Source organism: Etheostoma spectabile, chromosome 20 (genome assembly GCF_008692095.1).
Source record: "Etheostoma spectabile isolate EspeVRDwgs_2016 chromosome 20, UIUC_Espe_1.0, whole genome shotgun sequence".
NCBI lineage: Eukaryota > Metazoa > Chordata > Actinopteri > Perciformes > Percidae > Etheostoma > Etheostoma spectabile.
This window is the reverse complement of record NC_045752.1, coordinates 6,256,486-6,272,062: the sequence shown is the minus strand read 5'-3', so window position 1 is coordinate 6,272,062 and position 15,577 is coordinate 6,256,486. Positions and strand designations below refer to the sequence as shown.

The 15,577-nt window shown below is 39.6% G+C and overlaps 3 protein-coding genes across 3 annotated transcripts; all 3 read left to right on the top strand.

Moving 5' to 3' along the window:
- The first annotated feature begins 1,179 nt into the window (after window positions 1–1,179).
- LOC116670535 (B2 bradykinin receptor) lies at window positions 1,180–3,861 on the top strand. The gene is made up of 2 exons (XM_032501111.1): window positions 1,180–1,334; window positions 2,556–3,861. Exons 1-2 carry the CDS (start codon window positions 1,315–1,317, stop codon window positions 3,595–3,597), a joined length of 1,062 nt encoding a protein of 353 aa, XP_032357002.1. The 5' UTR covers window positions 1,180–1,314; the 3' UTR covers window positions 3,598–3,861.
- A 2,632-nt stretch (window positions 3,862–6,493) lies between these two features.
- On the top strand, window positions 6,494–7,687 carry LOC116670536 (B2 bradykinin receptor-like). Its single transcript, XM_032501112.1, has one exon. It carries the CDS (start codon window positions 6,526–6,528, stop codon window positions 7,552–7,554), a length of 1,029 nt encoding a protein of 342 aa, XP_032357003.1. The 5' UTR covers window positions 6,494–6,525; the 3' UTR covers window positions 7,555–7,687.
- Window positions 7,688–10,145: 2,458 nt separating this feature from the next.
- bdkrb1 (bradykinin receptor B1) lies at window positions 10,146–12,359 on the top strand. Its single transcript, XM_032500624.1, has 2 exons — window positions 10,146–10,199; window positions 10,677–12,359. Exons 1-2 carry the CDS (start codon window positions 10,146–10,148, stop codon window positions 11,757–11,759), a joined length of 1,137 nt encoding a protein of 378 aa, XP_032356515.1. The 3' UTR covers window positions 11,760–12,359.
- Window positions 12,360–15,577: the final 3,218 nt, after the last annotated feature.

The following is a 15,577-nucleotide window of genomic DNA, read 5'->3' as shown; positions in this document are numbered from 1 at the left end:
CACACACACACACACACACACACACTAGAAGATGAATGTGATTATGTAATTGTTCTATTTTAAATCTTAATTTGGAGGACTAGGAAGAGATTGAAGAAGAGTGAATTGTAGCAATTTTGGACTGTGCAACAAACAACCCTTTCTACCCAAAAATGACACACTACAACAAAAGAAGAGCAGGCAAAAGAGAAGAATATGCCAGCAACACTATCATGAGTCCAGTCCTGTGATTTTGGGTGAGTCAGTAAGGAAACTAAGCACACTCATCCTCATGCCAAACTAGGCCCAGGTTCTTAGGTTGTGGAGGCGTGAGGTTGAAGGTGGGCCAAGTTTTCAAATGTCTTGTAGAAGCCTGTTTTTCCCTTGAGAGGAACTTGAAATGATGACTGTAAAGAAATACTAACAATGCCAAAGCTGTATAGTGCATACGTATTTTGTTTTTAGTGCCTCTCACCATTCAGGCATAAAAAGAAGAACTTATATCATGAAATGGTTAAATACGATCCAGGATTCAGTTCTTGCAAATTATTTGCTAATTATTATTTTGTAAAACAGGGAATTTTTTTTTATCCTCCATCATAGCAAACACAAGGCAAACAGTAGAAATCACATTACAAAGATCTGTCAGGAATGCGTGCATGCATTTAATTGGCTTGAACATGTTTGGAGGCGGGTTGTGAATGGTAAGCCATGGTGTCAAGACCGACTCTGGAAGAGTTATTTACTGTAATAATAATCTTACTCCAAACATAATGCAGTGCAGTAAATGGATTAATTTGTCTCTAATGCACAGCGAGCAGTGCATTATAACATTTAGTGGCTTTCTTTATAGTCCCAGCAAACATCTCCACTTTAATGCTGTGGAAATAACATTACTATGCTCAGATGCCAGATGTTTATGTAGTGGGACATCTTAAATGATTGTGATTATCATTACACCTACAGTGTATTTACACAAAGACACACGTCACTCACCACTTTGGAACTTTATCTTCCAGCTCAAGTGGCTGCATACTGAAAAAACGTTATACAATGATAAAACTTCAAGCATATAACCATTGACTATGCCAGATCACAAACATATAGACATGATGTGTATGATCTTACTCAGAGAAGGGCAGGGGGAAAACGAGAGAGAGAGAGAGCGACAGAGAGAGAGAGCATGCTGACTGAAGTCAGCTGGAGTCCTTTAATTACAGTTTCCTATAAGAGAGCGAGTCAGAGACTAGACACAGGAGAGTAAGGGAGGGTTACTGAAGGATTGTAGTTGGGCATCTGGGTATTACGTATCTGGATTTCCAGTACTCAGGAGAAATGACTCTTGAACCTACAAGGTATGTATAGACTTCTTTTGGTTTATGTTATTGTAAAATATTTAACATCAGCATTGATTTCTTATCTCTTCATTAACATTGGGAAATTCAAAACCATTAAAAGCATGTTGACATGTTACAAGCATGTTATTATACATTAAGATGTGTTGGGTAATAGAATATCTTGATACATTACAGGAAGAATCTGAATTTTCCCAACCAGTAGAGACATGTATTTTGGCATCTTATCTATCCCCCCAAACTTGTTTAATTTCACAATACAGTGAGCTGTAGCTCTCAATCGCTTTTGGTATAAAAATGTTGGTTTGTTTGTACTTTGCTGACACATAAGTAGCAGTAATAGATGTGTTGATGGAATGGAAAATTGAATGAAATGACAGTAATTGCAGTGTGTAATATCTGAGCACAATTTTGACCCCAAGTACAATATATACTGAAGAAAAACCATGCAAACCATACATTTACAAAAATTTGCCCTTTGCAGCCTTTACTCGAGCATTAATTTTGCCCACTGCCACAGAGTTGGTATCTTCTACTTACAATAATAAAAACAAACAGACTGAAACATTTGATGTAGACCTACGCTCCTCAGTTGCAGCTCCATTGATTGTAATAGATTTTTAACACGTTCAGAAACATTCTCAAATGCGTTCCTGGTTGACTTTGATGTAATGGTTCAGCGCAATATAGATTCTCAATTAAGATTATATTGCAGACATTTACAGAGCAAAGTCAAACGCCCCCTAGAGATATTTGGGTGAACAGAGCCAAGCGTTTGTTTATCATTGTTGGAACACAGTGATCACTGTACAGTGTGACTTAGACACCATTATAATTGTAATACTTTTGGATTTATGGGTGAAGACAGAGCTGCTGGTGGGGCATGCACATGTTGCAATGCAGCAATGAGTTCCAATAGCAGTAAGATATACAGTGTGGAGATGGACATTTAAATAGGACGTCCTGTTTCATGATTGGGTGCTCAAAGAGCCCAGTTTACAAGCAGCAGTTTGCAGATATGCAATTATTAAAGTCACGTTCATCTATGTTGTTAGGGTAGCTTACGTTATTTTAGCGCAGTACACTAAAAGTCCTCACAACTGTGCACCTCTGCACCTGTAGAAAACAAAGTCAGGTGATGACCCTACATAAAAACATTTCCCCAACACTTACTTACTTTAATGTCACTATTCACTTCTCTTTGTTTTGTGTTCTTCACAGTGTTCCAGACCTCAACACCACAGCTTTCTATAGAGACCAAAACCACACCAATGTCACTGATTGTCCTGATACGTATGACTGGGAGTGGCTCCACACCAGTCAGCCTGTGTATATCCTGCTCATCACTGTGCTGGGAATCGTGTTTAATGTGTTTGTCCTGATAGTTTTCTGCTTCCACAAGAATGCCTGCACCGTGGCTGAGATCTACTTGAGCAACCTGGCTGCTGCTGACCTCGTCCTGGTGTCCTGTTTGCCTTTCTGGGCTGTCTACATATCCAACGGTTTTGATTGGCCTTTTGGTCTGTTCCTGTGCAAAGTCATCAACCTGGGAATCAAGATAAATGCCTGCAGTAGCATCTACTTTCTTGTTCTGGTTAGCATAGATCGCTATGTGGCATTGGTGCATACAATGTCCCATGGCAGAATGCGTAGGCCAAAATATGCAAAACTGGGTTGTTCGCTGATTTGGGGTTTCAGCTTGATCTTGAGCATCCCCGTACTCATCTTCAGGGAAGTGAAATATTTTCCTGAGTATGGTGTTCATGCATGCTTTCTGCGCTACCCAACCCAAACGGTAGAACTGCTTTTTGATGGGATGTTGGTCATTTTTAGCTTCATAGTCCCAATTTTGATCATCTCATTCTGCACTGTCAAGATTATTCAGGCTTTGAAGATCCAGGCAACAGAGAGATTCAGTGCTATGAAAAGAGAAAGTAAGGCCACCACGCTGATGTTGGCGGTCCTCATAGCGTTTCTTATCTGCTGGGTGCCATTCCACGTGGTCACCACATTAGATGTGCTCTCAAAGGCTGAAGTCCTGGGAGGGTGTCACTTTGTGTCTGTTATTGAAATCTGCAATCAGATCTTCACATACTTAGCCTTCTTCAACAGTGTTCTCAACCCCATCCTCTATGTCTTGGTAGGAAAGAACTTCCGGAAAAAAGTGTCTGAACTCTTCAAGCAGTGGAGCATTAGGAAAATAGTGACCTCTGATTCCGCACGTTCAACAAACCTGTCCTCTACACTGAAGACTTTTGTGTAAAAGACTGCTCCCCCCAAAAAAAGACTTTGCAGAAAGATGACTGTGCTGGACAGGCATTTAATATTCTTGGCAAATGTAGAAGATTCCAATGATAAGCGAAATTCAATTGTGATTTGTGGTGGATGTAATTGTGTAGTACTGGTATCAAATCACTTGTTCTCAAATCAATCTTTGACATGACGTTATCTCAAAAAGACAAACTAGCTTTGATTATCTTTATTGAATGTAGTTACATGTGGAGGGCCATACAAGGTTTGAAATTTTTTTTTAATTTATTTTATAACAGTTTCACCACAACGACAGCTGGTCTCTTGTTACATTTACAAACATCCGTATCTTAAATGTACAAGTTGTGTAATCTAAATCAGCCTGGTTGCTGTAAAATAATTTATGTAAATACCACTTTTTAAATATTCTGCTTGTATTGCTCATAAGTCATATGCCAGTACTTGTTTTTCTCTGTACATAACAGGTCAAATAAAACGTGCATATGGTTTGATGGATGGTCTCAATGCTTGCTAAACATTTTCTGGTGTTTCTTACTCATTGTCTGCAGAGTTAAAAACAGGATTGTGTCAGAGAGTTTCCAGTGGTGACACACAAACATGTTCCTTTTTGTTGGCTGAATGGACATCAGTTGTCTCATTTTACATTTCTCCCCACACCACCATTTGATGGCCCAATGTTTACTCATTGTGGGTTGCGGGCAAGGGTACACCCCTAGTTGTCCCCAAAATTAAGGCTTGTCCTGCCAAACAGGACATCTTTTTTAGGAGTCAGGCTTTACCAGCATTTCCAGAGTTGGAAATTGTTGTGGAAAAAAAAACATGCAGGCAGACAAAGTTACCTCAAAGCGTAAAACACAAGCCAAAAATACAGTTTGACTTGTTTCATGTATTTCTGTCTGACTTTTAGGATCATGATAGCCTAGCTTGCTAAGTTACATTTTCTAAGTGAAATACAAACTAAAACTGCAAGCAGTTATGATGAGATCCGAACTTCCCGGCGACAGTCGCCCCCGACAACCCGGGGAGCACGCAAAAGCTGGACTGAAAGCACAACGGTGGGGAGGTAAACGTCAGGAAATATTGAGAGGTGTAAGCAGCAAGGTCAGTGGTACATTGCCGTTGCAAATATCCCATTAACATCGATTGAGTTATAGCCTATAGTGCCCCCTAAGGGCCAATCTTCACCAAATTTGGTACACACGCTCAGAGCAGCATGCCAAACAAGCATCACAAGTTTCATGTTGATAGCAATTAATAAGAGAATTGTTATGGTTTGGGTGGTTACTTTGGTTTCTTTTTCTCTTTCTTTGGTTTTTGGTCCTTTCTTGTCTCCTTGTGTTTGTGTCATAGTCTTGTGTGGTAGTCTCTGTCTTGTGTTCCCCGGTGAGTGTCTGTGTGTGTTCTGTTTCCTGTTTTTTTTTGATAGTATGGTTTCCTGTCTTGTCTAGTCTGGCCTAGTTTTGCCTCTTGCCTGTCTGATTGTGCTGCCCCGCCCTAATGTGATTCACCTGATGTATCACCTGTTCCTCGTTACCTTGTCTTGTATTTAACCCTTTGTTCCCTTTGTCTCTTGTCAGATCGTTTTGTCCAGTTGGCGTGTTCCTGTCGGTGTGCCTTATCTCACCTATGGTGTTTTTTCCCTTCAAGCCTTTTCACTTTTAGTTCCTCTAGCCTCTGTGCTCCCGTTCCTGATGGTTTCCTGCTTTCCTCCTTTTATGGATGTTTTTGACGCCTTTTTGTTTCCCTGTGTTTTTGGAACGCTGCCTTTTGTTAATAAATTCTTGTTTACCCTCGCTTGCCTGCCTGCCATCCTCGTCTCTGCATTTGGGTCCTATCCTCATTCAACTGCAACAAGAATGCAGAAAAATTGCAATCACAAATGTCCCATTTCCATGAATGAAGTTATTGGCCAGAACACAAATATTGATTATAGTGCCCTCTAATGGCCGATCTTCACCTAATGTGAAACAGTGTCTTGGATGCCACATCTTTATCCCATTAAAATTCTTTTGATGAATTTTTCTTCAGGTTGGTCTGGAGATGCTGTGTTCCAAGTTTTGTGCAGATCGGTCACATGGTCTAGGAGGAGTTCAATTAAGTAGGTTTTTGATAAATTGCAATCTTTCACACATAAAAGTCTAGACAGACATGGGCATGGCCTATATCAGAAGATTCAGCTGAATTCAGGGAACGCGGACAAGTGTTTTTTAATGTGCGATGTACGGTTTGGGAGTTGCAGGGCAAAAACACGTCTCTCTGCTACAGCGCCACGTAGTGGTGGAAGTGTTTCAGTCCGAGGTCCTTGCAGGGTTCTGGCACCTGCTGTGGGCTGTGGAACACTATTGTATCAAAGTTCAAAGGCAATACGGGACAATGGCATACTCCTGTCAGTAGCATGCCATGGAAGTTGCCAACATGTCTCCTAGTAAAGCCGGTCCTTTTTTTTTTAATTTTAAAATAAGCAAACCAGCTGCAGTATCATCCTAGTTTATATTTCCTTACATAAAAAGTGAGCAGCATTTAGTTTGACTTTTTTTTAAATTGAATTTGTGTGTATGTAATCATACTGTATGTGTTTCTAAGTCCATGCAGGTATGAATGTGTAGCCTGGGTTAAGTGTGTGGCCTCGGTTATTTTAATTACAGACATATTCCATACAGTATCTGTTGCTAAGACTCCCTTCTTTGGCGCCGGCATGTGCGGGCTGTGTACTTTGACTGATAAAACAACATTAAATCACTAACGCTCCATTAAATCATTTATCCCTTTTCAATTTAAAACTCAAATCATGACGTGAAGGTAGTGACACAGACATTAAATCTGTGTTGACACAGTTAAAAGGTTGTACTGGTATATGTAGCCTACCTACTAGTTTTTAACAATTACTCTGCAACAGCTTTCACAGTGATCCACATTACTTATGGAGAGTGCTGCAAGAGCTGAGCTTGTCTGCAACCACACAGATGCATGGGATTGGGTTTATACCATGCAACCTGCCTACATGTCCATTATCTGCCTTCTTGGAGTGATTGGCAACTCCTTTGTGCTTTGTGTGTTCTGTCTCCAGAAGCGGCGCAGCTCTGTGGCCGACATCTACCTGAGCAACCTGGCAGCAGCTGATCTCCTCATGGTTTCTTGCCTGCCGTTCTGGGTAGCAACCATTATCAACAAGTTCCACTGGAGGTTTGGGGAGCCCATGTGCCAGCTTGTTAACATTGTCATTGGGATGAATTATTATTGCAGTGTGTTGTTCCTCACACTTGTGAGCGTGGACAGATACCTGGCCCTTACTAGACCCCTAACCCAGGGGCGAGAGAGACGGGCCTTCTGGGCACGTGGTATTTGTTTCAGTATCTGGGTTGCTGGGGTCTTGCTCAGCTTTCCTGCTATCCTCTTCCGCTCCGTCCAGTTCTTCCCACATCTGGGCATTGACGCATGCTACCTAGCATATCCACATGAAGGCTGGAGACTGCGCTACAACATGACTGTCAGCACAGTAGGCTTCCTTATCCCTGTTCCCATTGTGTCCTTCTGTAGTTACCAAATCACTAAAGCTCTTCGGAGTAGCCAGAAGGTGAGGAGTGGCAGCAAAGGCAGTGTGGAAAGAAAGGCTGCGTACCTTGTTCTCGTTGTTCTGGCTGTGTTCATTCTCTGCTGGCTGCCCTACCAGGTTCTGATCTTCTTGGACACCTTGGATCATTATGAAGTCGTCACTGGATGTACTTGGGCGTACGTGTTGGACATTGGAAACCAGTTGGCTACCTACCTTGGCTATAGTAACAGCTCATTGAATCCTTTCCTGTATGTGATTGTGGGGAAGCATTTTAAGCTGAGGGCAAGGGAAGTGTATAGGTTAGTGCTGTACAAAAGGAAAAGGAAATGGGGGAAGTCCGGTCTTTCCAATGTCAATCACAACTCAACCAAACAAACTGAAAGTACTAAAATCTAAATCTACCTACACACAGAGACAAAACAGTTGTTAAATCAATCAGTTTATTTTACATGCAAATAGTGCATTTTAAACAGACTTAACATCACATAATTACTTACTAACATATGGCCACATAAAGAAATAGTTTGACATTTTGGGAAAAACGTTTATTCAGTTTTTATCACGAGAGTTAAAGGTCCCATGACATGGTGCTTTATGGATGCTTTAATATAGGCCTATAGTGGGGCCCTAATGCTGTGTCTGAAGTCTCTTTTCCTTTAAAATTCAGCATTGGTGCAGAATTACAGCCACTAGAGCCAGTCCCACAATGAGCGTTCCTTAGTATTTCCCATTTCTGTTTCTGTAGTTTTAAATGCTATTGAGTAGGAAGGGTGAAGGGAGGAGGCAACCTTGCCAGGGGCAAGATTCCAGATTTGTCCATTTGAGCTTTTATTTTCTCATAAGCAGATCCGGATACCCAGGGCTCGGTTTACACCTATTGGCATTTCTAGCAATCAGAGGCATCTAGGGATCCTAGGCAGGCTTGGGGAACACATATTAATGTTAAAAAAACCTCCAAGTAAAATTTTCATGCCATGGGACCTTTAAATGAGATGTCAACACCACTCTCATGTCTGTGTGTTAAACGTGAAGCTACAGCCAGTAGAGAAATAGCTTATCTTAGCAGAAAGACGGGAAACCAGAGGTTGTGAGGTGACATAATTGAACTGCCAGCACCTCTAAACCTCAACAATGCACATATTATATCCTGTTTGTTATTATGTAGAAAAAACAAAGAATTGTCTGGCTCAAAACCCCCTTGGAACTATATGATCTAATTGTGTAAATGTTGGCACAAATTAAATAAATGAGATCTAACGTGTTGATCTTGAAGATGATGGTTTCCTGATTTTGTTAGCTTTGACCAATCAGGCTTGCTGTTTCCTCATTTCCAGTCTTCATGCTAAGCTAAACTAACCAGCTTCATATTTACCATTAAGACATAAGACTGGTATCAATCTTCTGTTTGTCAATGTTGAACTTGATGTCATGTGATCATGATTTTTGTAAACAGTAGTTTCCTTTTAGAGCAAATCCACTTCTGTTGCTCTCGGTAAACAAAGTCAAAAGGTTAATTTGGGGGGGGGGGCTGCACTTTGTATTACTATAGCAACTATCAGAAAGCTCAGGGTTTTTTCTAAGACGATGACGTTTGCTTTCTTGAGAAACTTAACGTGTTGAAACTGGCTCTTACTTGAACTGATAACACAATATTTGAAATTATTCATCATCAAGTCATCATATTTGTGTATTAGTCTGCCACTGTACTGTATGTCAAGCGTGAAATGTAACTTATAAGCTTCTGGACTATCCACTAATAAAAAATAAAGTAAATCACATATCAACCATACAGCATTTACAGTAAATCCCATAAGACAAAGTGTCCTCTAGGGACATATAAAAAATAATTTGAAGATTTTAACATTTTTTCAAGTTTTTCAACAATACGAGTGTTTCTTTTCTTCAATGAAATATATATTGGAACCATGGATTGTCTTTGTTTGACAAAAGAAGTACTGTTTCTACAATGGTATATCCCATTCAGAATGTCCCAATGGACTGCATGATGCAAGTCTGCGGTTCATCATTTTGACCATAAAAGGTATACTGCAGCCTCATACTCATTTTTAACTAACACTTCCCATTGCATACTGGCAAGAAACACTGTTTAAATTTTGTATTATATCGAATTTGATTGTTTTTGTTTTAAGCCACATGAAGTTTGTTATTGTTAGCATTTCCCCAACTTGAGTTAGCATGACATTTAGAATGGATTAGGATGGGAAACTCCTCAGAGGGAGGCAGTTTTAGGAGGTGGATGGGTAAAACAGACTTTTGCTCAGGAGACTGGGGTTTGTCTCCCATTTAAAATAAAAGTAAACTTTTTACTTTACAGAACACATAGATTTTCGTCACATGAGTTACAAATCATAACAAATATACTGATTTTAAACCAAAACACAATCCTTTTGTAAACTTAACTGACTACTTTTATTAGTAAATCCTAGCCTAGTTTTAGCCTAGCCTAGTTTTTCAAACGTTTCACAATGTTAATGACGTGTTTAAAATAAAAAATCACAACCGTTACGGTTATGTTTTGACATGAGGATTGAAAACGCCTCTGTGGGTTTTATTTTCTGCCTCCGCAGGGGAGCTAATTTAAAAATGATCCTACGGGTTGTATAAGATGGTAAGAATAATAAGCCTATGTGGTCGTATGGTTTGTGAGGAATGTTAAATGATTGCATGAAAAGGATTAATAAAGCAATGCTTTATTAATATTCAATAGTCTTTCATAATTGTTCCTTAATAGTCTGCAGTTGTGCTAATGAAGTTGAACACTCTTTCCAACCAATTTACTGCTGCAGTTCCAGCTTTTCTCTTATATGTGCACAGAACAGATTTTGACTCAGTGATAAACAAGTTGAAATATTGAACTCCTTGGCGAAGGGTGTGGAAGAATGTAACTACAATATAAACAAAAATGCTCGTAGCAGATCTCTCCTCTGACTTGCTGTGTACACTGACAGGGAACTCAGTATACACACATGAGCCCTGTTCAAGAAGTGTCTTTTATTAGGAGCATTTTCATCAAATATATGGTAAGAACTTTTCATGCTTTGTCTTATTCTTTGTTTTGAGCATCACAATATGTGTACTTTACTAGTTAGTTTAAGTTTGTTTAGTTTAAATACTAGTTAGGTGCAACAGTCTTAATTCTCAGCTTGACAGAAATAATAGAATCAGTTGTTCAGCCATTTTGATAGCAGGAAATACCTTAAGGTAGTACAATTTAACAAATTTGAAGTCTTGTTAAACTAAAGTGAAGGTCATCAACTTGTTAATGTGTGGCTGCTTGTTTTCCTTGGCACTAAACCTTTAAGCCTAACTGTGAATGACCACGTCATCATAGGCAACATTTCTATCTATTTAACAACATGCTTTATTTGTTTCATTTTGTTAAAACTGAATCTTATAATCTTAATATTTTTTAATATCTGATGCAGAAGGAAAATAGCATCAGATAAATTAAAAACAGTATTTTACTAATGAGTTATGTGTAATTATTTTGTTCCTAGCCCATGGAGCCAATGACTGTGGCAACACTGTGGTCTGAAAACAGCAGTGTGTCCCTGCCATTTGGTCCGACAGAAGATCCAATCTCGGCAGAATTCAAGCTCATCTACACCATCATACCCCCGTACATCTTCACCTTATCCCTGTTAGGCCTTCTCTTTAACAGCTTTGTCCTGGCGGTGTTCTTTGCCCACAAGGATCACCTGACTATTGCGGAGATCTACCTGAGCAACCTGGCCATGGCTGACTTTTTTCTACTGTGTGGCCTCCCCTTCTGGGCGATGAATATCCTGAACAACTTCAACTGGCCGTACGGAGAAGTCTTATGCAAACTGGTCAACTCCATCATCATCATCAACTTCTACACCAGCACCCAAACCCTGGTCATGATTAGTGTTGACCGCTACCTGGCACTAGTGAAACCCATGAAGGCCAGGTGGCTGAGACGGACACTCTTTGCCAAGGTGACCTGCTCCATCCTGTGGATATCTGCAGTCGTACTGAGCATGCCAACTATTGTTCACAGAAAGGTGAAGTTGATCAAGGAGTTGGAGACAATGTCCTGCATACTGGATTATAATCATGACAGCTCTTGGAAATTGGCCCATCAGATTCTGGTAAATGTTGTAGGCTTTGTACTCCCTGTTGTGGTCATTGTTTTCAGCAGTGGAAACATAATCAAGGCGTTTGTTAAGAGGAGGGAGAGTGTAGCTTATCATGACACCAATGACACAAAGGCCACAGTACTGGTGTATGCTGTCACACTACTTTTCTTACTGTGCTGGGGTCCCTTCCAGGTATTTACCTTCCTCGACACACTCTGTGATTTCCACGTGCTGGATGAGAAGCTGTGGTCCCACACTCTCGATGTAGGAGGCCAGGTATCAGTGTATCTGGCCTTTCTCAATAGTGCTCTAAACCCAGTGCTATTTGTTTTCTCAGGGCAGTACTTTAGGAGGAAGGTTAGCGCCATCTACAGGAGGACTACACGTCGCAGAGAATCAGACATGACCACATATCAACGCTCTGTTGTGTCCACTTACATTAACAGAACGGAGCAGATTAAGACTGTGGTCATTGTTTAATGCAGATTGAGATGTGACTCTTCATGACATCATCCACTTACATTGCTGCTTATGGAAAATGTGATGCAATATACAGGATATGAGTCTTAAAGTTCTGATTTCATTTCATGAGACTTAATGTAATAATAATGCTGTTAAATGGTTTAACACCACTAACAAAGAATGTATTTGCAGATATAATGGGCACAGCCAGAGATAATGGCTGTAATCTGTAGAAGAAATGGAAGCAGATTATATGTTTACAATTCAAAGACACTTTTGTCTTGCTCTGCAGACATGCAGTATGTATTCTGACTCCAAACAGCAGTTTAAATCTGCAGGCTACCAAGAGAGAAAGGACACTTAACACTGTGTACATTGCCTTCCCCTCGCACATTATGTTTTGACATGTAAACTTAAAATGTATTTAGCAGTGACATATACAATTTGCAAGTTTCTCTTTAGTATAAACACTTGTTACTTTAAGCTATTTTTGTGTACAGTATTACTGAAATAATTGAACTGAAGTACTATAATGATAATAAAAAAGTGAATGCAAAAAGACATGATCCAAGACACAACCTGTAGGAAACTCGTTTTTTTCACCCAAAAACATTGAGTAAAAGCTGGGTTAAATGGATCCAACTGGATGCATTTACCTTCCCACATTTCTGCATTTAAGTAGCATGTTATGAATTGCAGTTGTTGAAACCTTCAATTGCAAACATTAGGCTATGTAATATAAATCTACCAGGTTCACTATAAGCATCTAATTGCTGTGAGGAACTGCATCCTTTTCTCTTTGCACGATACATGTTTTGCACACGATTTAATTGGCCCTCAGTGATTGAGCATGTTAGTTTTACGGCAGCTGTAAATTGTGTCTTTGCTGACCTCCAGTGGTTTCATTACTAACCTTTTTGCGCAGATTTACTTCAGGGTGTGTTAATACACCATGACATCGCTGTTGGGTGTGGCTACAGCTTCAACAAAGCATCAACCACATAGATCAATTTCTGACCACCATGTAACCAATGTATTAACAACTTGGACACAGGGTATAGGGATAGGCCTGTGATGTCATTGCTCATTGCCAAATCACTTTAGAAATCACTTTCTAGCTACAACCAATAAAATCTGCCAGCAGCAATTTATATTTGAGTGAAAATGAGAAACCTGCTTTTGGTTCTGTCTGAAAGCAAGGACAATATTTACTACTAATTTCAGTTTGCAAATCTGCCACCATTGTACAGGATGACAAGAATGGACATTTTTGACAGGTATAGCAAAGGATTAGCGGATTATATGTTTGCAGACCCAGATCCCCAGGTGATTTTGGTGTATCCCTGTCATTTAATAAAGCACCACCATGCAGCATGCATGCATTGACATTTAGCAGTAAAAAATAACTTATATATTTAAACATCAGCCGTTTGGTCTGTTGCGGCAACTTGACACCCATTTCCAAAGGCCTATTATGAAAACACAATAACATAAACAATCACAGTTAATTACTGTGAAGCTTTGTTTTGAGCTGGTTTAATCTTGTTTATGTCCATGCATTGTTGTGATCATCCTATTTCCCTAGAATGCTATGCCTTTCAGTCCAGATTCTTAGAAAAGTGAATTTAGCAGGGGGAAGGTCTAAATTTTGTGCTGCACTGTACTGTATTTGTGTAAATGTGTTTTTTTTAGTCTTTTGCCAGCACAGATTAATTTCAACTGGACATTGCCTGATGCATCACCTCACCATTCTCATTTGGGATGACACTAATTGCCTTTGGATTTTGTGCAACGGTCAGATTGACAGGAAGGAAGGCGGTGAAGTAAGTTCAAGAGGAAATAGCATGGGTGGGGTTGCAAGTCACTGATGTTTTCTGGCCTCTACGTAACATTAGAATTCCACGAATTGAAAATGATTAAGGGATTCATGGTTTATGGATTTTTTGTTTTTTTACAGCAGGCATTTTGACTCATCCTAGCTGGACAACAACAGGTGTCCTTATTTGGGAATCAACATGACAACAAAAATAAGAAAACCATCAGGTATTATTTGTGTTTCTTTACAGTATGGGGAATTGCCACCTTTTAAAGTATGCTTTTAACTGTTAGCAGATCCTGTTAGCAAGATATGTACAGACAACTATCAATGTATTACTTTGATAATAAAGAAAACTTGGAAGTGTTAATTCTGAAGCAAGTTATGCATTTGTGTTCTAAGAAAATTTATGGACATTTATTGCAAATGGACATGAGGAATAATGGTATTCTCTGAAAGTGTAAATCTCCCCGATCCCCTTTTGGCTTTTGGTTTTGTCCTCCTGCAGAATGTCCTTCTTTAGCCTTCAGACCACTCTGCAGTTTGCCAATGAAGAAAATGCTGTCCAGTGGTTAACGTGCACGGTAGCTGGTCTCTTGCAACATCACAAGATCACTTGAGAATCAAAGGATCACACATCAGATGAAAATCCATCTCCAGGCTTTAAGTAATGTGTATGTGTTGGACCTAACAGCTTCTCGAACCAATCAGTATCCAGTGAGGATCTACTGGCAGCTACGAGCGTGGTTGACGTGTGTATGATGGCAGCGGCTGTTCGGTTCAAAAGAACAATGGAGGACTTGATAGACAGATAGTTCATCCAGTCACCTGCCATTTTCTTTTCTTTTTAAAGTGCCTGCCCTTTTCCAAACGTTTCCAACAGAGACATTGTTTTGTATTTTGTGCAACTATAAGATTGTTGACATACACCTGATGGATTGTGTGTATCTTAAGCTTCTATTGTTGGTGTTAGCCATGCTGCTGTAAAGACATACTGTTGGGATATTAAATGGTTAACAATCCGTCTTTGTCGGAGTTATCATTGTTGTATCTAGTAACATGAAATAGTTAAAGGTCCAGTGTGTAACGTGTTAAGTTGTTCATTATCAAAATCTGTATGGCCCTTCAGAAACTTGTCCTTTTTTATTTACCACCACCGTCAATTCCAAGTATTCCTTTTGGCTTGAAATTTTACATTTTCCCTTGCATTAACTGGGATGGACACTCCATATTCATGTGCCATCTTGAAATACGTTAGCCAGTAAGGGACATACAGGATATACTGCTCCGCCTTTCACGTTTTCGCTGTCACAAGATAAACTCACAGGTGCTGCTAATTTTGATCACAATGTATGATCTCAACGCTAGATGGGAGAAATTTCTGCACATTGGACTTTTTAGTATATCACAGGCTTCTCAGATGGTTCTGTATAACAAAGGATCTGGTGCATAAGGTTAGTTTAGTGGAGGAGCACAGTGAACATTTCATGTCCCACCTTCTTCTGTATTGTTAATATCCAAATGGGGCTTCAGTAAACATTACGAAAATCACTTCCAGTGTTACTTTGATGCTAATCTTTAAAAAAGGCCCTAAAACATCACTGAAGAGCGAGGTCCATTTAAAACAGACAATTCACTCTATCACTTTGGTCCACTACTGAATTATTTTTACATTTTTACATTTAAACTCCCTAGAAAATAAAGCCTACTGACTGTGGTAGTCCCTGACTTTTTCTCTAGTGCCAACATGAGGTTGACATTTTTCAAGTTTACCTAAATATATTACACTCTGCTGTGGACAATTTCACCTTCTTGAGGAGCACCTGGTCGAGAAAAATTTATGGTGAAATGATTGTCTCTCTACTTTTGTATTATGGCCCCAACAGTGCTCACTGCAACATTCAGAACTCTTAGAAATGTGCCTTTAACCAATGCCATCATTATGTTTTGCAACAACTAGGTTGTGAATGTCTTAACAAAGCTCTTTGCTTTTACCCATCATGGGATGTGTCTTGTGTGA